Source organism: Lissotriton vulgaris, chromosome 1_2 (assembly GCF_964263255.1).
Source record: "Lissotriton vulgaris chromosome 1_2, aLisVul1.2, whole genome shotgun sequence".
NCBI classification, from domain to species: Eukaryota; Metazoa; Chordata; class Amphibia; order Caudata; family Salamandridae; genus Lissotriton; species Lissotriton vulgaris.
The window spans coordinates 102,298,228-102,316,261 of NC_141686.1; the positions used below are offsets into that span (position 1 = coordinate 102,298,228).

The following is an 18,034-nucleotide window of genomic DNA, read 5'->3' on the forward strand; positions in this document are numbered from 1 at the left end:
GATGTAGAACAATTGCTTAAAATTAAACACTGGGAAGACTGAAGTGGTCATGTTTGTAAGGGACATTTCACTCTGGAACTCTGACTGGTGGCCCGGGACAGCAGGGCCTTGCCCCCAGCCCGTAAAGAAGGTAAAAAACCTTGGAGTTCTGATCGGCGATCATCTTTCTCCATCAGACCAGGTCAACAGCATTACCTCATCCTGCTTCTACACCTTGAAAATCCTTTGGAAAATCCTCCCTTTCATCCCTATGCCCCTTAGGAAAATGGTTGTTATGGCTCTGATTTTGTCCCAAAAAAAAATTGACTACTGTAACTCACTCTACCTTGGAGCCAAAAAGAGTGTGATACATAAACTACAGACTTTGCAAAATGCTACCGCCCGGATATTACTAATGCTGCCCAAATTCAGTCCCATTAGTCAAATCATTCGAGAACAGCTGCACTGGTTGCCCATTTCGGCTAGGATCCAGTTTATGTGTATCCTACACAAGACTTTGCACGGGATGGGATCCGTACAGATCAGCTAATACATTAAGCGCTACACTCCACAGAGATGCCTTCGTTCCGCATCGACATCTCTGCTTGTAGTCCCAAGAGTAAAAACGCTGAAATGGGGCGGCAGAATTTTCCGATGCTTAGCCCCAAGGCTATGGAATTCCATGCCCCTGCTACTTAGAACCCAAAACTACCTACTACAGTTCAGGAAGGAACTTAAAACTTGGTATTTACTTGCACTGGCTGATTTTCCGGTTGCACTCTATGGCAGCAAGCGCTAAGACGCCATGGCAAACGTGCGCTCTACAAAAATCCACATTTCATTTCATTTAATGCCCTCACAGGAGTGTACCCAGTATCCTTATGGTCCCCCTTGGCCCCAAACAAAGAAGTGTGAAGCTTTCAGCTACACTATGCCGGCCTCTTCTGTCTGGAAAGGATGTTTGGGTACCAGACTTTTATTCAATGATTTTCTTTCATTCCTGCTTGTATTTAACTAGTTACATCACTCAGAAATGAAGAACAAAAATATTACCTGTATTGGTACTTTGTAAACTATAATCTTCAACAAAAGTAATTGTAGCTCAAGCCACTGCTCTTTACACATTTAAAATAGATACTGCACAGACTACCGCCTATTAGGTAATGACACCTCTTGCTGAATAACCTTTAATAGTAGCATTCATGTTTTTTAATGTGTTACTGTTATTTCTTTCAAAGATAATTTAAAAGTACATGGGAAACATCTGATAAGGGAACAATAACAATATATGGCATGGAATGAGTGGAAAGGGGAGCAGAGGATGGGTAGAAACAAGGTCAAGAGAGATAATTGCACCAACTCCATAGTATTGAAATTCAGGTAGTCATGGCGAAATAAAGAGTTTTAAATTAGTGCCGGAAGGAGATTAAGTCACACTCTAAAAAGATGGCGGATAGGAAGCAAAATACAAATTCTGGGTGCCTTGTGTAACAATATTTGGGATGACATTAAAAATGTTACTGTAGTTTGATTTGTCAAGATCAAGGATATAGTTGGTGCATTAAAATGTGTATTAGAAATGCATGCATGCATCTTTTCTTCATTATTATATATTCAAGGTAATTACTTCTCCTCCCCTCTGCTGTCATTCACAAATCCCATCCCCACGTAACCTTATAGTACCCTTCCTCTCACCTTAAAGCCAGTGGGGCACCAGTCCACAAACTGGATAGTCCTCTTGGTTTTGATGGCGGCGATTGCCACGTTGACGTCCTTCGGCACCACATCCCCGCGGTACAGCATGCAGCAGGCCATATACTTGCCGTGCCGTGGGTCGCACTTCACCATCTGGTTATTGGGCTCAAAGCATGCACTGGTGATCTCGGAAACAGACAGCTGCTCGTGGTAGGCCTTTTCAGCTGAAATGATTGGAGCATAGGTCACAAGTGGGAAATGGATGCGTGGATAAGGCACCAGGTTCGTCTGGAACTCGGTCAGGTCGACGTTGAGGGCACCATCGAATCGCAGAGAGGCAGTGATGGATGAAACGATTTGGCTAATCAGACGATTGAGGTTGGCATAGGTTGGGCGCTCAATGTCCAGGTTGCGGCGGCAGATGTCGTAGATGGCTTCATTGTCCACCATAAAGGCACAGTCTGAGTGCTCCAGAGTGGTGTGAGTTGTAAGGATAGAGTTATAGGGCTCAACTACCGCAGTGGAGACCTGGGGGGCAGGGTAGATAGCAAACTCCAGCTTGGATTTCTTTCCATAGTCCAGGCTAAGGCGTTCCATGAGCAAGGAAGTGAATCCTGAGCCAGTTCCACCCCCAAAACTGTGGAATATAAGGAACCCTTGTAGGCCTGAGCATGCATCACTCTGTAAGAATAAGAGAATCAATAGGTAAGTACATGTTACCTGAAATATGGGAAGACATTTTTTTAATTCCTTACATTTCCTTGTACTCTCAAAATATTAGTAAGAACTTATCCAGGCAGAACAAGATGAGCACATCATAGATTTATATTTATACACACCCCAGAAAATCCACAGAAACCATGAGCAGTTTTGACTTGTGTACCAACTGCAGGCCATCTTGGTAAGCCAGTGATTTCACTGTAGTTGAGCAGAAGGAAGATATTTTATTTCAAAATGCAAATAATTCAAACTTCTTAACCAAGATGGTGGTGATATGCGGGTTCTCTGCCAAGATACTTACTTCTGTGATGCCAAAATAAATGTGGACGTTTCATTCTCCAAGTTATGTTCTCAAGCACTGGTGGACCATCCGGACCCCTGAGATTAAAGGTCACTAGAGTTGAGTATGTCAGGTTTGGGGGAGTTCCAATGAGAGCTCAATGAAGTACACTTGGTAGGAGCCGACAAGAGCCTCACCCAGAATCGTGTGAGCTCTGTAGGCAACACTACCTCTGTTCATTCTTCTACTTGTCTTTATAGTCCTCTTACTGCTACTGATTGTATTGGTACAACTACTGCCACTACAAACTGTACTGCTGGTCACATACTGGTCCTACCGGCTCATTTAATACTGGAAACCACTATTACGAGAACAGCTACTGCAATGTCTGGCATATGATGGAGCATGTAAACACAAGATGGCGATGACTCATGTGGATACCTGTGGGCAGGATGCCAATGGTTGGCATACACTTACTAAAAGTGACAGACTGACATGCAGAAGAAACTCTTCATTGCAAAACTGGTGGATGTAGTTTACGGGCAATAATGTATGTGGTGTCCATTGTGACTTTTAGGGAGAAGGTCAACCTTGTTTGTTAAGAATTGCAGTACTGTCACCTAGTTTAACACAGATCATACATATAGCTCCTTTCCAATGAGCACAGGCTCGGCTTCCAGTCATAATACCCTTAATTGGAGCAATGTACCTGTGGAGCAGATAAGAGTTCCTATGAAGGAAGTTGGCAGAAATCATTGGCCTCTCACACATCTGCCATTGACACAGGGGATCAGTCACACTGGTGCCCTAGCACTCTCTCCTCAGGTACAATAGGTGTGGACAGTGGGACTGGGGCCTGGTCTCTCCACTATTCCTTGCTCTCACAGCGGCCTATAAAATCTCACTGAACTGCATCTGACCCTTCCATTCAAACCACAGCCGCATAGTTCACTTTGGCTTAACTGAATCTTCACCGAGTGTTGGCACACATGGAGTACCGCCGGGGTCATCCGAATCCAGCTTGCATCTACGTGCATCATCTACTGGCATCGATCAGACTCAACCTCCCCATCAAGTACCTAGACTATCACTAGCCTGCAGTGCTCTGAAGGATCCACCAGGCGATGGAGAGGGGTCATTAAATAAAAATGCTACATCAATAAATAAAATCCACAGCTTTGAGTCACTCAGAGCTGCTTAGGCTGACCAGGCCTTGGTCCTGTCTGCTTCAATAGTCTTGTTCCTTCCCCTACAAAGAGTAGGAGAAGCACCTATTGATGTGCTCTGCGCATACCCTTCAACGAGCATTACTCTAGGAATTTGTTGCCATGGTTCCCTGACTAAGGCCATCTATGTTATCTCATTCTGCTGCTGGGACCTAGTTGTCCAGCATCAGACCTGGATGAAGATAGGGGAGTGCAGATATGCTCATAGAGGGGTTGACCACCCAACATCATGAATCCGATATAAGCTTGCCCAGATACTGTTGGGATAGAAGACAAAGCAACATCAGGGCAGGAATCTCCTAGCATTTCAGAATGAAATAAGGCCGAATGTATCTAAGCCTTTCCCCAGTTACATAGAACGGGTAATTCGACCTCCAGGATGTTCCTATCAAACTCATATCTCTGGGCTGGGCCTAATCCTCATTCTGAGAGCTTAGTTGCAATGGGGGCTTGTCAGTCAGTCATGAACAAGAGCCTCCACTACCGCGGTGGAGACCTGGGGGGCACGGTAGATGGCAATCTTAAGGCCCGCAAACAACCTTCTTTCAGAAGAGCACCCACTAATTATCTGCCACAACATTCTCCCAACAGGCCTCTCCATACAGGCTTGTAATGTTACATCACTGTGACTTTCCATAGCCTCATTTCATACATTTGGGGACATTTATTTTGCTTTATAAAATGTTATGCTTTTTATGGATTCTGGGGAAATTTTCAAGAATTATTATGTTTTACGGTTCGTATTTGGAGTGACCGCATAATCATGGTTGCCATACCACTCATTCTCCTCCCTAAAACAGTTGCAACACCACTCATGTCTGCACTATGATGGCTGTGATGGCACTCTTGCTGTAGTCTGCGCTATCACAGCAACAATACCGCGCATGCTGTTTGATTCAGCAGCCTGGGCCAGCACTATAGCTCAGCACTTGCGATCAGCCTTTACACTCACCAGCTTCCGAATGCGGTCCAGCACTAGATCGATGCTCTCCTTGCCAATGGTGTAGTGGCCGCGGGCATAGTTGTTGGCAGCATCTTCCTTGCCAGTGATGAGCTGCTCTGGGTGGAAAAGATGGCGGTATTTGCCGTTCCGCACTTCATCTAAGAACAGAAAGAGATTCTTTTGTTGCATATTTGATGCACATATGTACTAACTATTAAAGAGGTGCCCAAGTGGTAAGTAGCAGTAGGAAGTGGCAGTAAAGGACCATTTACACATTCACTATGGATGCATCTGCTAAATATATGCCATCGTTGATCCATGAAGACAGATCCACGCTACATTTTCAGAAATAGCACAAGCCACCTAAACGATTCCCCCTTAGATTCATTGCAAATGTTCCCAGTGTGGATAGCCTGAGAATCTTGCATAGCTCCGGTCAACTGCATCAACGTTTGACAGGCATAACTCAGTACAATAGACAGTTCTTGGATTTGAATGGTTGTTCATTCTTAAATTAGTCCTGGGGCCTAATTACGATCTTGGCAGATGAGATTATCCATCACAAACATGACGGACATCTTGTCCGCCGAAGCACAAGTTCCATACGATGTAATGGAATTGTAATCTGGGGGAAGGGATATCGTAACCTGTCCGCCAAGATCGTAATCAGGCCCCTGGTTCCTTAACTGCTCACAGCAAGTCTTTGGTCAGAGATCATGGGATTATATCACCTCGATATGTGGATGCATAAGGTTGAAAGCCCGGATGTAAGTGGAAAATGGCCAAGCGGATATCTATGTTGTGCAGAGATCTGCAATGGTGGAAAGAGATCTAGACTTGAGAATCCTTCAACAATATAAAAAAGCATCCCACCCAGGAATGTGAATCATTAAGAGAAATTACGGTGTCAGCCTTTAGACCCTAATAAGACTAAGTAGTTGCTCTCTTGATAAATATTATCCCTTATAGAGCCAAGGACCTGGGAACTGTCATAAATGAATATGCTGTTTTGGCAATCAGTCCATCGTACTTCCTGCTCTAAAGTAAAACTCCTTTATGGGGGATCTCTCCAACGGGAAGCCTCACTCCGGTAAATGTTTCGACATGAAGAAACCATCATTCAAGCAGAGGAATACTTATGGGCCATGACGTGTGGGTATGCCTACAGTTGGGTTTTCATAAATGACTAAAACATTTGAGATGAGTAGATGCAGATGAGTGGGAGTTTGTCTGCACATAATTAGGTGTTGCCTAAAGGTCAGCAGATTCTGAGGCAAACCATCAATTCACTTCATACGGATTTGCTGAGATAGGTTAATGCACAGCAGCATTAAAGACAACGGAATAAGAAATGGAGGCGCTGATTCACAGGGCTCTTTCGATGAAACAGATGAACACAAGGTTTAAGAAAGTGATAGTTCTAGATCGCTCCCATACCATGATGGGGGAACATCTGATTTTCAAGATTGTGCAATGTTCTCCCTGAATAACATGGAGGTCCAATAAGAATTTGGAAAATTCCCCCACAAAGGTTCCCATGCTTGAATAATAGGATTGCCCCAAAACAAGAAACATACAACATGCTTTCTAACCTACAGGACAACTTATGGAGGGACCAAGCAGGATCAGTGGTCGCCCTGATTAACAGGACTTTCGTGCTGCCCAGCAAGGATCCGCTCAGGCACAGCAGTGTGGTGGCACCATCAGGCTGGTCTTAGGTCAGCTGTGGGAAGAGACAGCTGCTTGAGGAAAGTTTACAGCTGAAATGGAGTGACACACACACACACAGGAGAAATGTCCCCATAGGGGGGTGTTGATGCTTTTGTGTGGCATATTTTCTCCAAAAATAAGTTTCCAAAGTAAAAATGGTGGATTTTTGTCCACTACCGTAGCTCAGATGCTTGTGTTCTAAACCCAGTTTTGGCACTTCAACATAAATCATCAAGTTTGGAAGAACCACTTAGAATCCCTGTGCATCAAAGGGTAAATGGGTCCACTATTTAAAAATATTAACAATTATCTGTATATCCCTCCCATCACGTTACTATCTTCCTACCCATTATATCCTGCTTTTTGTAATCCGTCTCAGTAGTGTAGTAAGGATGCTATGGGCCTTGGTGCAAGCATGGAAAATGGCTCCTTTGGCTGCTGCAAATATCAGGGTTCAATGTGACCCTCGGGGCTCCAGATCCTGTGCAGCCGCACCTGCTGCACCACTGGTAGCTACGTCCCTGCACTCTCTACCCCGTATACCCTGCTCACACACACAAAACCGTTTCATGGTACAACCCATCCAACTTTAATAACATTTCCTCTCTAATTGTGTGCATCTTTGCAATGTATCAAATACGTAAAATAAGTTATATAAGGGTTAAAGTACCTCCTGCTGTACATTATAAGAATATTGCAAGTCACCGAGGAGTTGCATAACCATATAGAGGAACAAGGTCATCACCTTTCCGACAAACCACTTAAAACCTTGGTGCATAGCTCCTTCATATGAAAGAGTGAGCATGTTTGCAAACATGAAGAATACAAATAAAACCTCTAGTGCAAAATTAAACATATCAAAAGCCTGTTAGGTACTTATTGCAATGAGAAACAGCTCAATACAAAAAAAGCTGCACTAGCTCTGAATGCGCCAAAACATGCAGAAAGATTCTAGCTTTTCGCTAACTATCTAAGGAGTGAAAAAAATAAACATATTCTCTCTGCTTGTCATTGCTAGATAAAAAAAAGAAATAAATAACAAGGGTTTGAACTCAAAATCAGTAAGGCTGAGCCCCAACTAACAAATAAACAACAAAATGCCAATACTGATGAACACTTTTCCTCTTATAAGTACCACATTGAAGTCAAACAATGTGACCACAAGACCTTTTGTCTCTGTATGAATCAATCAAAATGTATTTATCCACATAGTAATTTCTATGGATTATTGAAAATCATTAAAATCCATCAACATACCAAATTTTCCTGAATTTCACTTATCAACATATATCTCACACCACCATCCAAAACTTTTATTCTCTTCACACACTGCTTATGTTTGTTCGCAGTTCTACAATCTTCCCACACTCATTCCAGCAGCCTCACAACCATACTCACTACAAAAGACAGACACTCTACAAATAACACAATTAATTTTTGACAAAAGACTAAAGGTGAATTAGTTTCAAAAACACAATACAAAATTGAAAATAATTTGCACAAATGTAAACACTCAATTGGTCACAAACAGGTCGACGCGTTTCGAACACCCAAACGGTATTTGCGGGGTTCTCCTCAGGACCGACAAGCACAATATCATAACTAGATCAGCCGATATATGTTTCTGCTGGCAACATATTTTTTATTCTCAAGGCAGTCATGGACTGCTTTTGTATGTATCCTGTTGAGGTAGTCTTGGGCTGGAGCGTCCTCCTTTTGAATTTTCTTCCAGGCTGGACACGCCTAGGGCAGTGGTGGAACGTCCCTTTTAGTGTTTGTTTTCTTTTGTTTCTTTTGGCTGCAAGACTTAAATCACTTAATCATCCGAGGTGTTAGAATGTTTGTGGCACCGCAGGCATTAGCTATTTAGCCAAAAGAAACTAAGGCATGTCCAGCCTGAAACAAAATTCAAAAGGGCGCTCAATTCAAAAGGAGGTCGCTCCAGTCTGAGACGACCTCAACAGGATACATACAAAAGTGGAAAAGTGTTCATCAGTATTGGCATTTGGTTGTTTTATTAGATTAAAAAATAGAACAAAAGAAAGAAAAGCAATATTTGTTTTCGTTGCTTTAAACAGCTGCTTCAATTATGCTCCTGACCTGTCTTTCACCTCGGCTGTTGGCTCTGGCATAAAGGCAGTGTGAAGTCAGAACTTGACTGTAATACCTTATAATAGAGCCGAGTTCCGACGTCTTTTCTTCATTAATCGATTACTGGGTGCGTCACAAGTGGCGGATTATGAAGAAATTAGAGACTGGCGTTTATACAGAGATTACAGAATCCCATGTATTTTAATTACAGAATGTGTATTTGGGAGGTGAGCGGGTTTTGAACCCACAGGATGGCGGCCAGCTGCAATTGCAATTTCTATACTTTTACCAGTCCTTCCTCACTCCTGTTTATTCTGCGGTTTCTGTACCACATCCTTCTATCTTGCAGTTCCCATTCAGCTCATGCAAGTTTGCAGACTTGAAAGTATTAAGCTCCAGTCCTGGATATCACTGCATTGCAAGCGCTTATTCCAGCCCATCTCTTACAAGCACTAAGATGTTGATATCTTTACTCGTCCAGCCTCAAGATGAGATTTTAAGGCCTTTGTCTCTATTTCATTCTAGTGTTAATTGGCACAACTTTAGAGGGGTCACCAGTCTATCCCCTGCTACTGCCGGGACAAAGTGAGAGATCTTCATTTAACCTAATTTCAAGAAAGTTAAGAGTGACCCCTTAAATCCAGGCATTGACATTGGCTTGACACGTACTCACACCAACGTAGGAATAGTGATTCAGTCTCTTTCAGTGAAATTTCTTTCTGGCAGGTCATGGGTTGCATTTAACCAACTTGGGTACAAGAGTTTCAGTTGTCATGACTCTGTGGTGCCTGGAATAACTCTCCCCCATAAGCATATGTGTTGTCTGAAGAGGTACAGAATCAGTGCTTATTTTACTCCAGCATCAACAACTCCATTCAGTGAGATAACAGAGTGTGGAGGCTACGTGGGCCTTTGCACATGGTGAGAAGAAATGCTCTTCCTGTTTCTGCCATGCCTGGATTATGACGTGCCACAACTGATGGACAGAATGCAGAACAATGTCATACATTCACCCCAGTACAGAGATCTGGGCCTAAATCCATCCATTTTTTTGCTCCCTATGTCATTCCAGTTTGAACCCAGCCATATGCAAATCAGTCTTGACCCTGCACTCAATGGGAACAGTCCAGACTGAATTGCCAGGTCAGGTCCTCCCTGGACTGGAAACAAGCATCCTAGTACCGGTTTTGGGGTTTCACCCCTCATTAGCCAAGATAGCTTGACTCCAGTGGCATGGAGAGCACGGGACTCACGTCTGGGCATACCCGTCCCACTCTGGGTGACAAATGCAAAAACGAACTGATGGATAGAATGCAGAACAATGTCATACATTCACCCCAATACAGACATCTTGGCCTAAATCGATAGTTTTTTTGCTCCCCATGCCATTCCAGTTTGGACCCAGATCTGTGACTGGGGGTGAGTGTCTGAAACGTTTCAGCGTTCCGTCCGTTATCTCCTTGTGTTTGTTTTGTTCGCCCTAAGTTTGAGGGTATGCTCAGACATGGGTCTCTTGCTCACTTTGCCGCTGGATTCAAGCTAACCTGGCTGAAGAAGGGTGTTACCCAGAAACCGGCCTCAGGACACTTGTTTCCGGTTCAGGGAAGACCTGGCTTGGCAGTTTGGGCTGGACTGTTCCCATGAGGAACAGGGGCAAAACTGATTTGCATATAGCTGGGTTTGAACTGAGGTGGGAAGTGAGCTAAAGAATGGTGATGGCTTCAACCCAGATCTGTGACTGGGGATGAGTGTCTGAAATGTTTCAGTCCTCCTATTATCTGCTAGTATTTGCTTTGGATTATGACATGTGTCATAAACCAATAGACATAATATATTACGTTGGAGAGAAGGGGAGCGAGGGAAACATAACCTCTGTTTTGAACGCCGAATATATTAATATGCATCTTGTTCATACGAACTTAGAAATAAACTAAAAATTACTGAAATGTTTATGTTATAGACCTTGCTACAGACAGGTTTAGATGCTTGGATGACCTCATGTTATCAATAAACTTTAAATGGTACAATAACTAGTACAGAGAGAGTGGGAAAGTTGACTTTGGCTTAGCCCTCTTCACTGATTGGCTGTGTTGCCTTTTCCTTGATTCGGCAATAGCTGGACGGGATTTCAGTTAAGCCAATAGAATTTCATTGAACTATACATTGTATCACTGATAATGCATTACTGTTGTGCCAAATAGCCCTCAAAGTATCTCCCCCTTTCAGATAAAGGATCATATTGTGGATACTTTTACACTTTTTAAAGAGTTCAAGCTACAGTCTGCATGTTGTCAATTATGTATTTGCACTTTTAAAAAGAATAACTGAACTTAACCGCAATGTTTCAATTGATAAATATGTTAAGAGCTGGCCATTTAATAGAATAATTATGAGAAAATATGTTTGTCCTTTTGACGGAGGACACGGCGATATTCTTATTACACAACGGAGACGCCATTTTAAAGATTGAAGACCACTGCCTTGATCCGTGCCATTGTTCGTCATTGCTTCGAACAGAGAGTGTGGAATGCACCCAGGTACAGAAGGTGTCTGTTAGCAGCATAGTTAACAAAGGTGAAGTCCAGCGCTTAATTTGAGCTGGTGGTAACAGGTGGGGCCCATCAGCACTCATTTTTGGAAACTAGCACTTATTTTTTCTCAACAATTTGTGACTCCGATCAAGAGAGAGAAAAACACATGAGAGAAACAAGGAGGAAGAGAAAGGCAGGAAATCAATGGCAAAGGGAGACAGTAGGTATGAAAAAGAACCTGCACGAGTGAGATAAAAGGGCAGGGAGTGTCTGGTGGTGGAGAGAGCCATAAAGTGGATTCAAGATTATGCAGTCTCAGCGTTCGGCACCCTGATATTTCTAGTGCCGACTGCTGGCGTCTGACCAACACTTTCGGACCCAGCACTTAACTAAGTTACAAATTAAGCGTTGTCGGGAGCGAGCTGAGGAAGTGCAATGCTGGTTTACTTTCTCTCAGGAAGGGCCCCAGGAGACGCCCAGCTCTAGGGACCGAGAGCAGGTATTTACTGATAACAAGCTTCAGATGCTGTTATCAGGGCTGGCGCTAGGGTGGTGTGACAGGTGCAGTTGTACCTGGCGCTGAGCTCAGAGGGGTGGGTGCTGTGTTTAGAAATAACTTATGGATATAAAAGCACCGGCTGTCTATTAAATAATATAGAGTTAATGAAGGAAAAGTTCTGCAAGAAATTAATAGAGAACATCCTCATCTGTTGGTGCTAACTTGGACTAGTGGGGTCCAGCGTGTGTCCCCAACACTGCCACCTTAAGAGTCAGTGAGTCAAAGAGCTGGACCACTTGCAGGTGCACCCGAGCCAGTTGAGTGTTCTTCATCTGCAACAAGTGGTCAAATGATCAATCAACAGTTGCTACTTTTGCTCAAAGCATCTTGGGATCAAACATTTGCACGTTTGTGATAGAGTACCCTCTGCCAAACTAACTCAGGCCCAAGTCACCAAATAATTTCAAATTAGATCTCACATAGTCACTTCTCAGCATTCCACCTGTTACACAGTTCAATTACTAATCTATATATTCATTTCACCATACTGCTTTACGACACAGTCACTTTTGTGCCTATCGATTTTCTCTCGGATTATTGTAGATGTCATAATTTTATACCTCCATGGACCCCATATTTTATCAAACCATTTATGGCAGCCCCCAACTGAGTATATTGTCTTCTCTGCCACATGTACCAGTTCATATTCTGGGCCCAAGCCTTTTTTGTGAGAGGAGGCGTCCACTCCACATCCTGGCAATGTCTCTTCTGGCCTTCCAGCTCTCCATCGCTGTCCACCTTGCTTGACAGAGGTAAGCACCAAGCCTCCCATTCTCAAGCTAACATCCTTCTAAGAACCATGGGAGTGATTGGATGCATCACAATTCCCTTGGAGAGATTTAGTGAATCCAGGCACCCCTGGAGATTGAGCCTGAGTTCTTGAGTGTCTGGGACTGGCGTCTACAATGACTGGAACTCAGAAGCCTAAACCCTCTGCAGATTTCAAAGGGGTAGATAAAGGTAAAGTCTTGCCCATTGCACTGTAAAGACACATACCAACATATGGCCTTGCACCTCTATTCATTTCCTTGCTGGAACCTCTTAAAGGACCTGCAGGGTAAACAGAAGCACCTGAAAATGAACAGCTCTTACTTTGGGAAGGAAGATTTATCCCTGAATCAGTCCTGAGTCTGGCCCTGGTGACACAGATGCCCAGAACCTTTGTTGATACCAAAGAAGCAGACCGTCCTGTTTACCACAGACACGGCCGCTCCTCCACGCTGCTCCCGACCTGCCTCCCCTAACTGCCTGGTATCGTTGTTCTCCCCAGCTGCTTGCACTCGGCGCTACCACGATTTCCTCTCGCTTTGCAGGACCGCTTATTTGCATACAGCGCTGCTAATCATTTATTCATTTAAATAGCTTGCATTGTAGGAGAGCCTTATTTGTTTGTATACAGCGCTGCTATTCACTCATTTGTTTATTTAATTAGCTCGCATTGTAGGAGCGCTCCATTTGTTTGCATACAGCGCTGCTAATTTGTCATTTCATCTTTCACTGCACGCTTTAATTGCAAACATCGATTTGAATCACGTAACCTACTGACATTGCAAGATTGTTATCTTTGTAAGTTAATGTGCCTTTAGAACGCTGCTTCACCTCGCCTGCTAAGTAGTTGCAGAGATATTTGTGCCCTCGCTGTGTTGGCTTTACTGACTTCTGCACTTTGCATTATTTTGCCTGTTTGTTTGCTCCGTCCCGCCGGCCATTTTGTTGTTGATATTATTGTTGTCGGCCCTGCCCGAGTCTCCGCCCCGCTCCCGCCTTCCCAGCTCACCCTCCCTCCCACTGAGACTATCAGGGCCGCGCTGAGAAGATCGCGCTGTGACCGTCCTGTTTACCACAGACACGGCCGCTCCTCCACGCTGCTCCCGACCTGCCTCCCCTAACTGCCTGGTATCGTTGTTCTCCCCAGCTGCTTGCACTCAGCGCTACCACGATTTCCTCTCGCTTTGCAGGACCGCTTATTTGCATACAGCGCTGCTAATCATTTATTCATTTAAATAGCTCGCATTGTAGGAGAGCCTTATTTGTTTGTGTACAGCACTGCTATTCACTCATTTGTTTATTTAATTAGCTCGCATTGTAGGAGCGCTCCATTTGTTTGCATACAGCGCTGCTAATTTGTCATTTCATCTTTCATTGCACGCTTTAATTGCAAACATCGATTTGAATCACGTAACCTACTGACATTGCAAGATTGTTATCTTTGTAAGTTAATGTGCCTTTAGAACGCTGCTTCACCTCGCCTGCTAAGTAGTTGCAGAGATATTTGTGCCCTCGCTGTGTTGCCTTTACTGACTTCTGCACTTTGCATTATTTTGCCTGTTTGTTTGCTCCGTCTCGCCGGCCATTTTGTTGTTGATATTATTGTTGTCGGCCCTGCCCGAGTCTCCGCCCCGCTCCCGCCTTCCCAGCTCACCCTCCCTCGCCCCTCCCCTCTCACTATCTACATATGACAGTTGCTCTTGCGCGCAGCGTTCACGCGCAGCGACCGCGCCCAATCCGCGCCGAAGGTGCGCCAAAGGTAAGCCCGTCTACGCCCGTCAGCGCCTGGACCGTGCCCAGCGCCAGACCCCCTGGTCCCCGTAATGCCCACCCCTCCCGCATTACTTACGATGCCACCACCCTCCTAGCCCTTAACCCTGGCCGCTCCCCAATCTGCGTCCAAGCCGCTCCTGGACACACCATGGACCCTTTTCCTGCTACTCCTGCAAGTTCGCCGGCACCAAGAGCAACTCCTCATCTACGAACACACAACAGATATCCAATCCCAACCACCTACAATGCTTCCTGCTCAACACCCGCTCGGTCCACAGACACGCCATTGACCTCAGGAATCTACTCGACACCATCTCTCCGGACGTCGCCTTCCTAACAGAAACATGGATGAATGCCTCTTCAGCCCCAGACATCACCATCGCCATCCCGGAAGGCTATAAGATCATTCGCAAGGACCGTACCAGCCACACAGGAGGAGGCATCGCTATCGTCCATAAGAAATCCATCCGCATCTCAACCAGCTCAGACGTCAATCTCGCCAACTCTGAACACCTTCAGTTCCAGATCCACATCGACCCCAAGACCACACTCAGAGGCACCCTCCTTTACAGGCCACCAGGACCCCGCGCACAATTTAGTGAAGACATCACGGACTTCATCACTCCACACGCGCTCCCCTCCGAGGACTACATCCTTTTGGGAGACCTCAACTTTCACCTTGAAAAGAACAACGACCGCAACACCACCACCCTTTTGGACAACCTCGCAAACCTCGGACTTAAACAACTTGTCACTACCCCCACCCACATCGCAGGTCACACACTCGACCCTATCTTCACCTCCAGCAAGCATGTTTCCTTCAGCCACACCACAGCTCTCCTTTGGACTGACCACAGCTGCGTTCACTTCACCTACAACAAGCCCACATCCAACATCCACCCCCAACCCACTCTGCAAAGAAACTGGAACAAAATCACCATCGACCAGATCTCCTCATCGCTTCTTCAAAAGCCCCCCGCCCACTCCTCAAACCCAGACCAAGCAGCCACCAACCTCACCCAATGGTTATCCAACAGCGCCGACATCCTAGCACCACTGAAAAAACGACAAATCAAACTAGGCAGCAAAAAGGCCTCCTGGTTCAACGATGATCTTAAGAAATCCAAGAAACTCTGTCGCTCCCTCGAGAAGGCCTGGAAAAAAGACTCAACCACCAGCACCAAGGACGCCTTCAAAAACGCCACCCGCATACACCACCAACTAATCCGAAATGCCAAGAAAGCAGCCTTCAAGGACCGTCTAGATAACAACGCCCACAACAGCAAGGAATTATTCAACATCGTCAAGGAATTTACCAACCCCTCAGCCAACTCCAACGACATCACCCCCTCTCAAGCCCTCTGCGACTCCCTAGCCTCATTCTTCCACAACAAAATTGCAGCTTCGACAACCAACCCGAAAACCAACCCACCCAATCCCCTGCAGGACCCCCACCCCCCTGAACATCCTCAATGACTGGAAGCCAATCTCCACTGAGGACACCATCCGTCTGATGAACTCTATCCACTCAGGATCCCCCACAGACCCTTGCCCTCACCACATCTTTAACAAAGCAGACTCCATTATTGCACTGCACCTCCGAGACGTCATCAACTGCTCCCTCAACTCCGCAACCTTCCCGGAAAGCTGGAAACATGCCGAACTCAGCGCCCTCCTGAAGAAACCCACAGCTGACCCCACCGAACTCAAAAACTATCGCCCTATCTCACTCCTTTCATTCCCGGCCAAAGTCATCGAGAAAGCTGTCAACAACCAGCTCGCCGCATTCCTCGAAACCAACAAATCCCTCGACTCCTCACAGTCCGGCTTCCGAGCCAAGCACAGCACCGAAACCGCCCTCATCGCAGCAACAGACGACATTCGAACTCTACTGGACAATGGAGACACAGTCACCCTCATCCTCCTCGACCTCTCCGCAGCCTTCGACACAGTCTGCCATAGCACCCTTCTACAGCGCCTCAAAAACATCGGAATCCAAGGAAAAGCACTGGAATGGATCACCTCGTTCCTCTCCGGAAGAACGCAGAGAGTCCGCCTTCCACCATTCAAGTCAGAGGCCACTGAAGTCATCTGCGGCGTACCTCAAGGGTCCTCACTCAGTCCCACCCTCTTCAACGTTTACATGAGCCCCCTCGCGGCCATCGCACGCCAACATAACCTCAACATCATCTCCTACGCCGACGACACTCAACTGATCCTATCACTCACCAGAGACCCTAACACGGCCAAAACCAACCTACACGAAGGAATGAAAGTAGCCGAATGGATGAAGCACAGCCGTCTGAAACTGAACTCAGACAAAACAGAAGTCCTCATCTTAGGTACCTCCCCCTCCGCCTGGGACGACTCTTGGTGGCCAGAGGCCCTTGGAAAAGCACCCATCCCGACGGACCACGCACGGAACCTGGGCGTCATCCTGGATTCCTCACTCTCGATGAACAGACAAGTCAACGCCGTTTCTTCATCTTGCTTCAACATTCTTCGCATGCTCAAAAAAACATTTCGCTGGATCCCTACCAAAACTAGAAAAATAGTCACCCACGCTCTGGTCACGAGCCGACTGGACTACGGAAACACCCTCTACGCCGGCACCACCGCAAAACTCCAGAAAAAGCTACAACGCATCCAGAACGCCTCAGCCAGGCTCATATTAGACATCCCGCGTAAAGAACACATCTCTGATCACCTGAAAAACCTCCACTGGCTCCCCGTCAATAAGAGGATCACTTTCCGGCTCCTAACCCACGCACACAAAGCACTCTACGAAATCGGACCCGAATGCCTCAACACACGACTATCCTTCTACACCCCCTCCCGCCAGCTACGATCCTCCAACCAAGCCCTTGCCACTGTACCTCGCATCAACAAAACCACCATGGGAGGTAGATCCTTCTCCTACCTAGCAGCTAAAACTTGGAACTCACTTCCCACTCACCTTCGCCTTACTCAGAACCACCTAGCATTCAGAAAGCAACTCAAAACGTGGATATTCGACAAGTAACTCCCCACCCTTCTACAAGCGCCTTGAGACCCTCTGGGTATGTAGCGCGCTATATAAATCTTTTGACTTGACTTGACTTGACATAGGTGACGTCTTGTCCAATACATTGTAAAGACACTTACCTATGTACACATACCAACTTATGGGCCTGAAAAATTTCTTTGCTGAAGTCTCCTGAAGGGTGAGCAGGGTAGACATCAGTGTTAAGAGGAACAGCTCTTACTTTGAATGAAATGAATGAAAATAGAATTTCTAAAGCACGACAATCACCCGGGGGTATATAGGCGCTAAGTAGATCCGGACAGCAAGAAAGGTTCTGAAAGATGCTAAAGTTATTTACTAAAAAGCCAGGTTTTTAGATTCTTTCTGAATTCCAATAGATTTGTCTTATATTTTAATTCTTTTAGGAGTGAGTTTAACAACCTCGATGTGCATGAAAAAAATCCTCTCTCCCCCTCCCCAGTTAGCTTTCCTAAATCTGGGGATTACATGATTTCCACTGGTTGATGAGCACAGGGAGCGTGCTGGGGTGTAGCGTTGAAAACGCTGTATCAAATACTCAAGGCCAACACCTTGTTGTGCTCTGAAGGCAATCCAGAGTGTCTTAACACCTTGTGTGCTTCGGACAGCCGAGGGCCGTCCGACATCATGGTGGGCATGTGCGGACGACGGCCGTGAAAATTCGCACAGCGCGGAAAGGGTTAAACTGAATGTGTTTACCTATAGGGAGCCAGTAT

General features: G+C 45.6%; 1 protein-coding gene across 2 annotated transcripts in view; it reads right to left on the minus strand.

Annotated features, from left to right (window-relative positions):
* TUBA8 (tubulin alpha 8) overlaps window positions 1-18,034 on the minus strand; it is a 71,000-nt gene that overhangs the window by 12,710 nt on the left and 40,256 nt on the right. For both annotated transcript variants that reach the window (XM_086952919.1, XM_086952918.1), the window contains exons 3-4: window positions 4,853-5,001; window positions 1,675-2,355 (exon numbers count right to left, since the gene is read on the minus strand). In XM_086952919.1, the coding sequence (XP_086809045.1) occupies window positions 1,675-2,355; window positions 4,853-5,001 (830 nt within the window). The remainder of the gene's footprint in view (window positions 1-1,674; window positions 2,356-4,852; window positions 5,002-18,034) is intronic.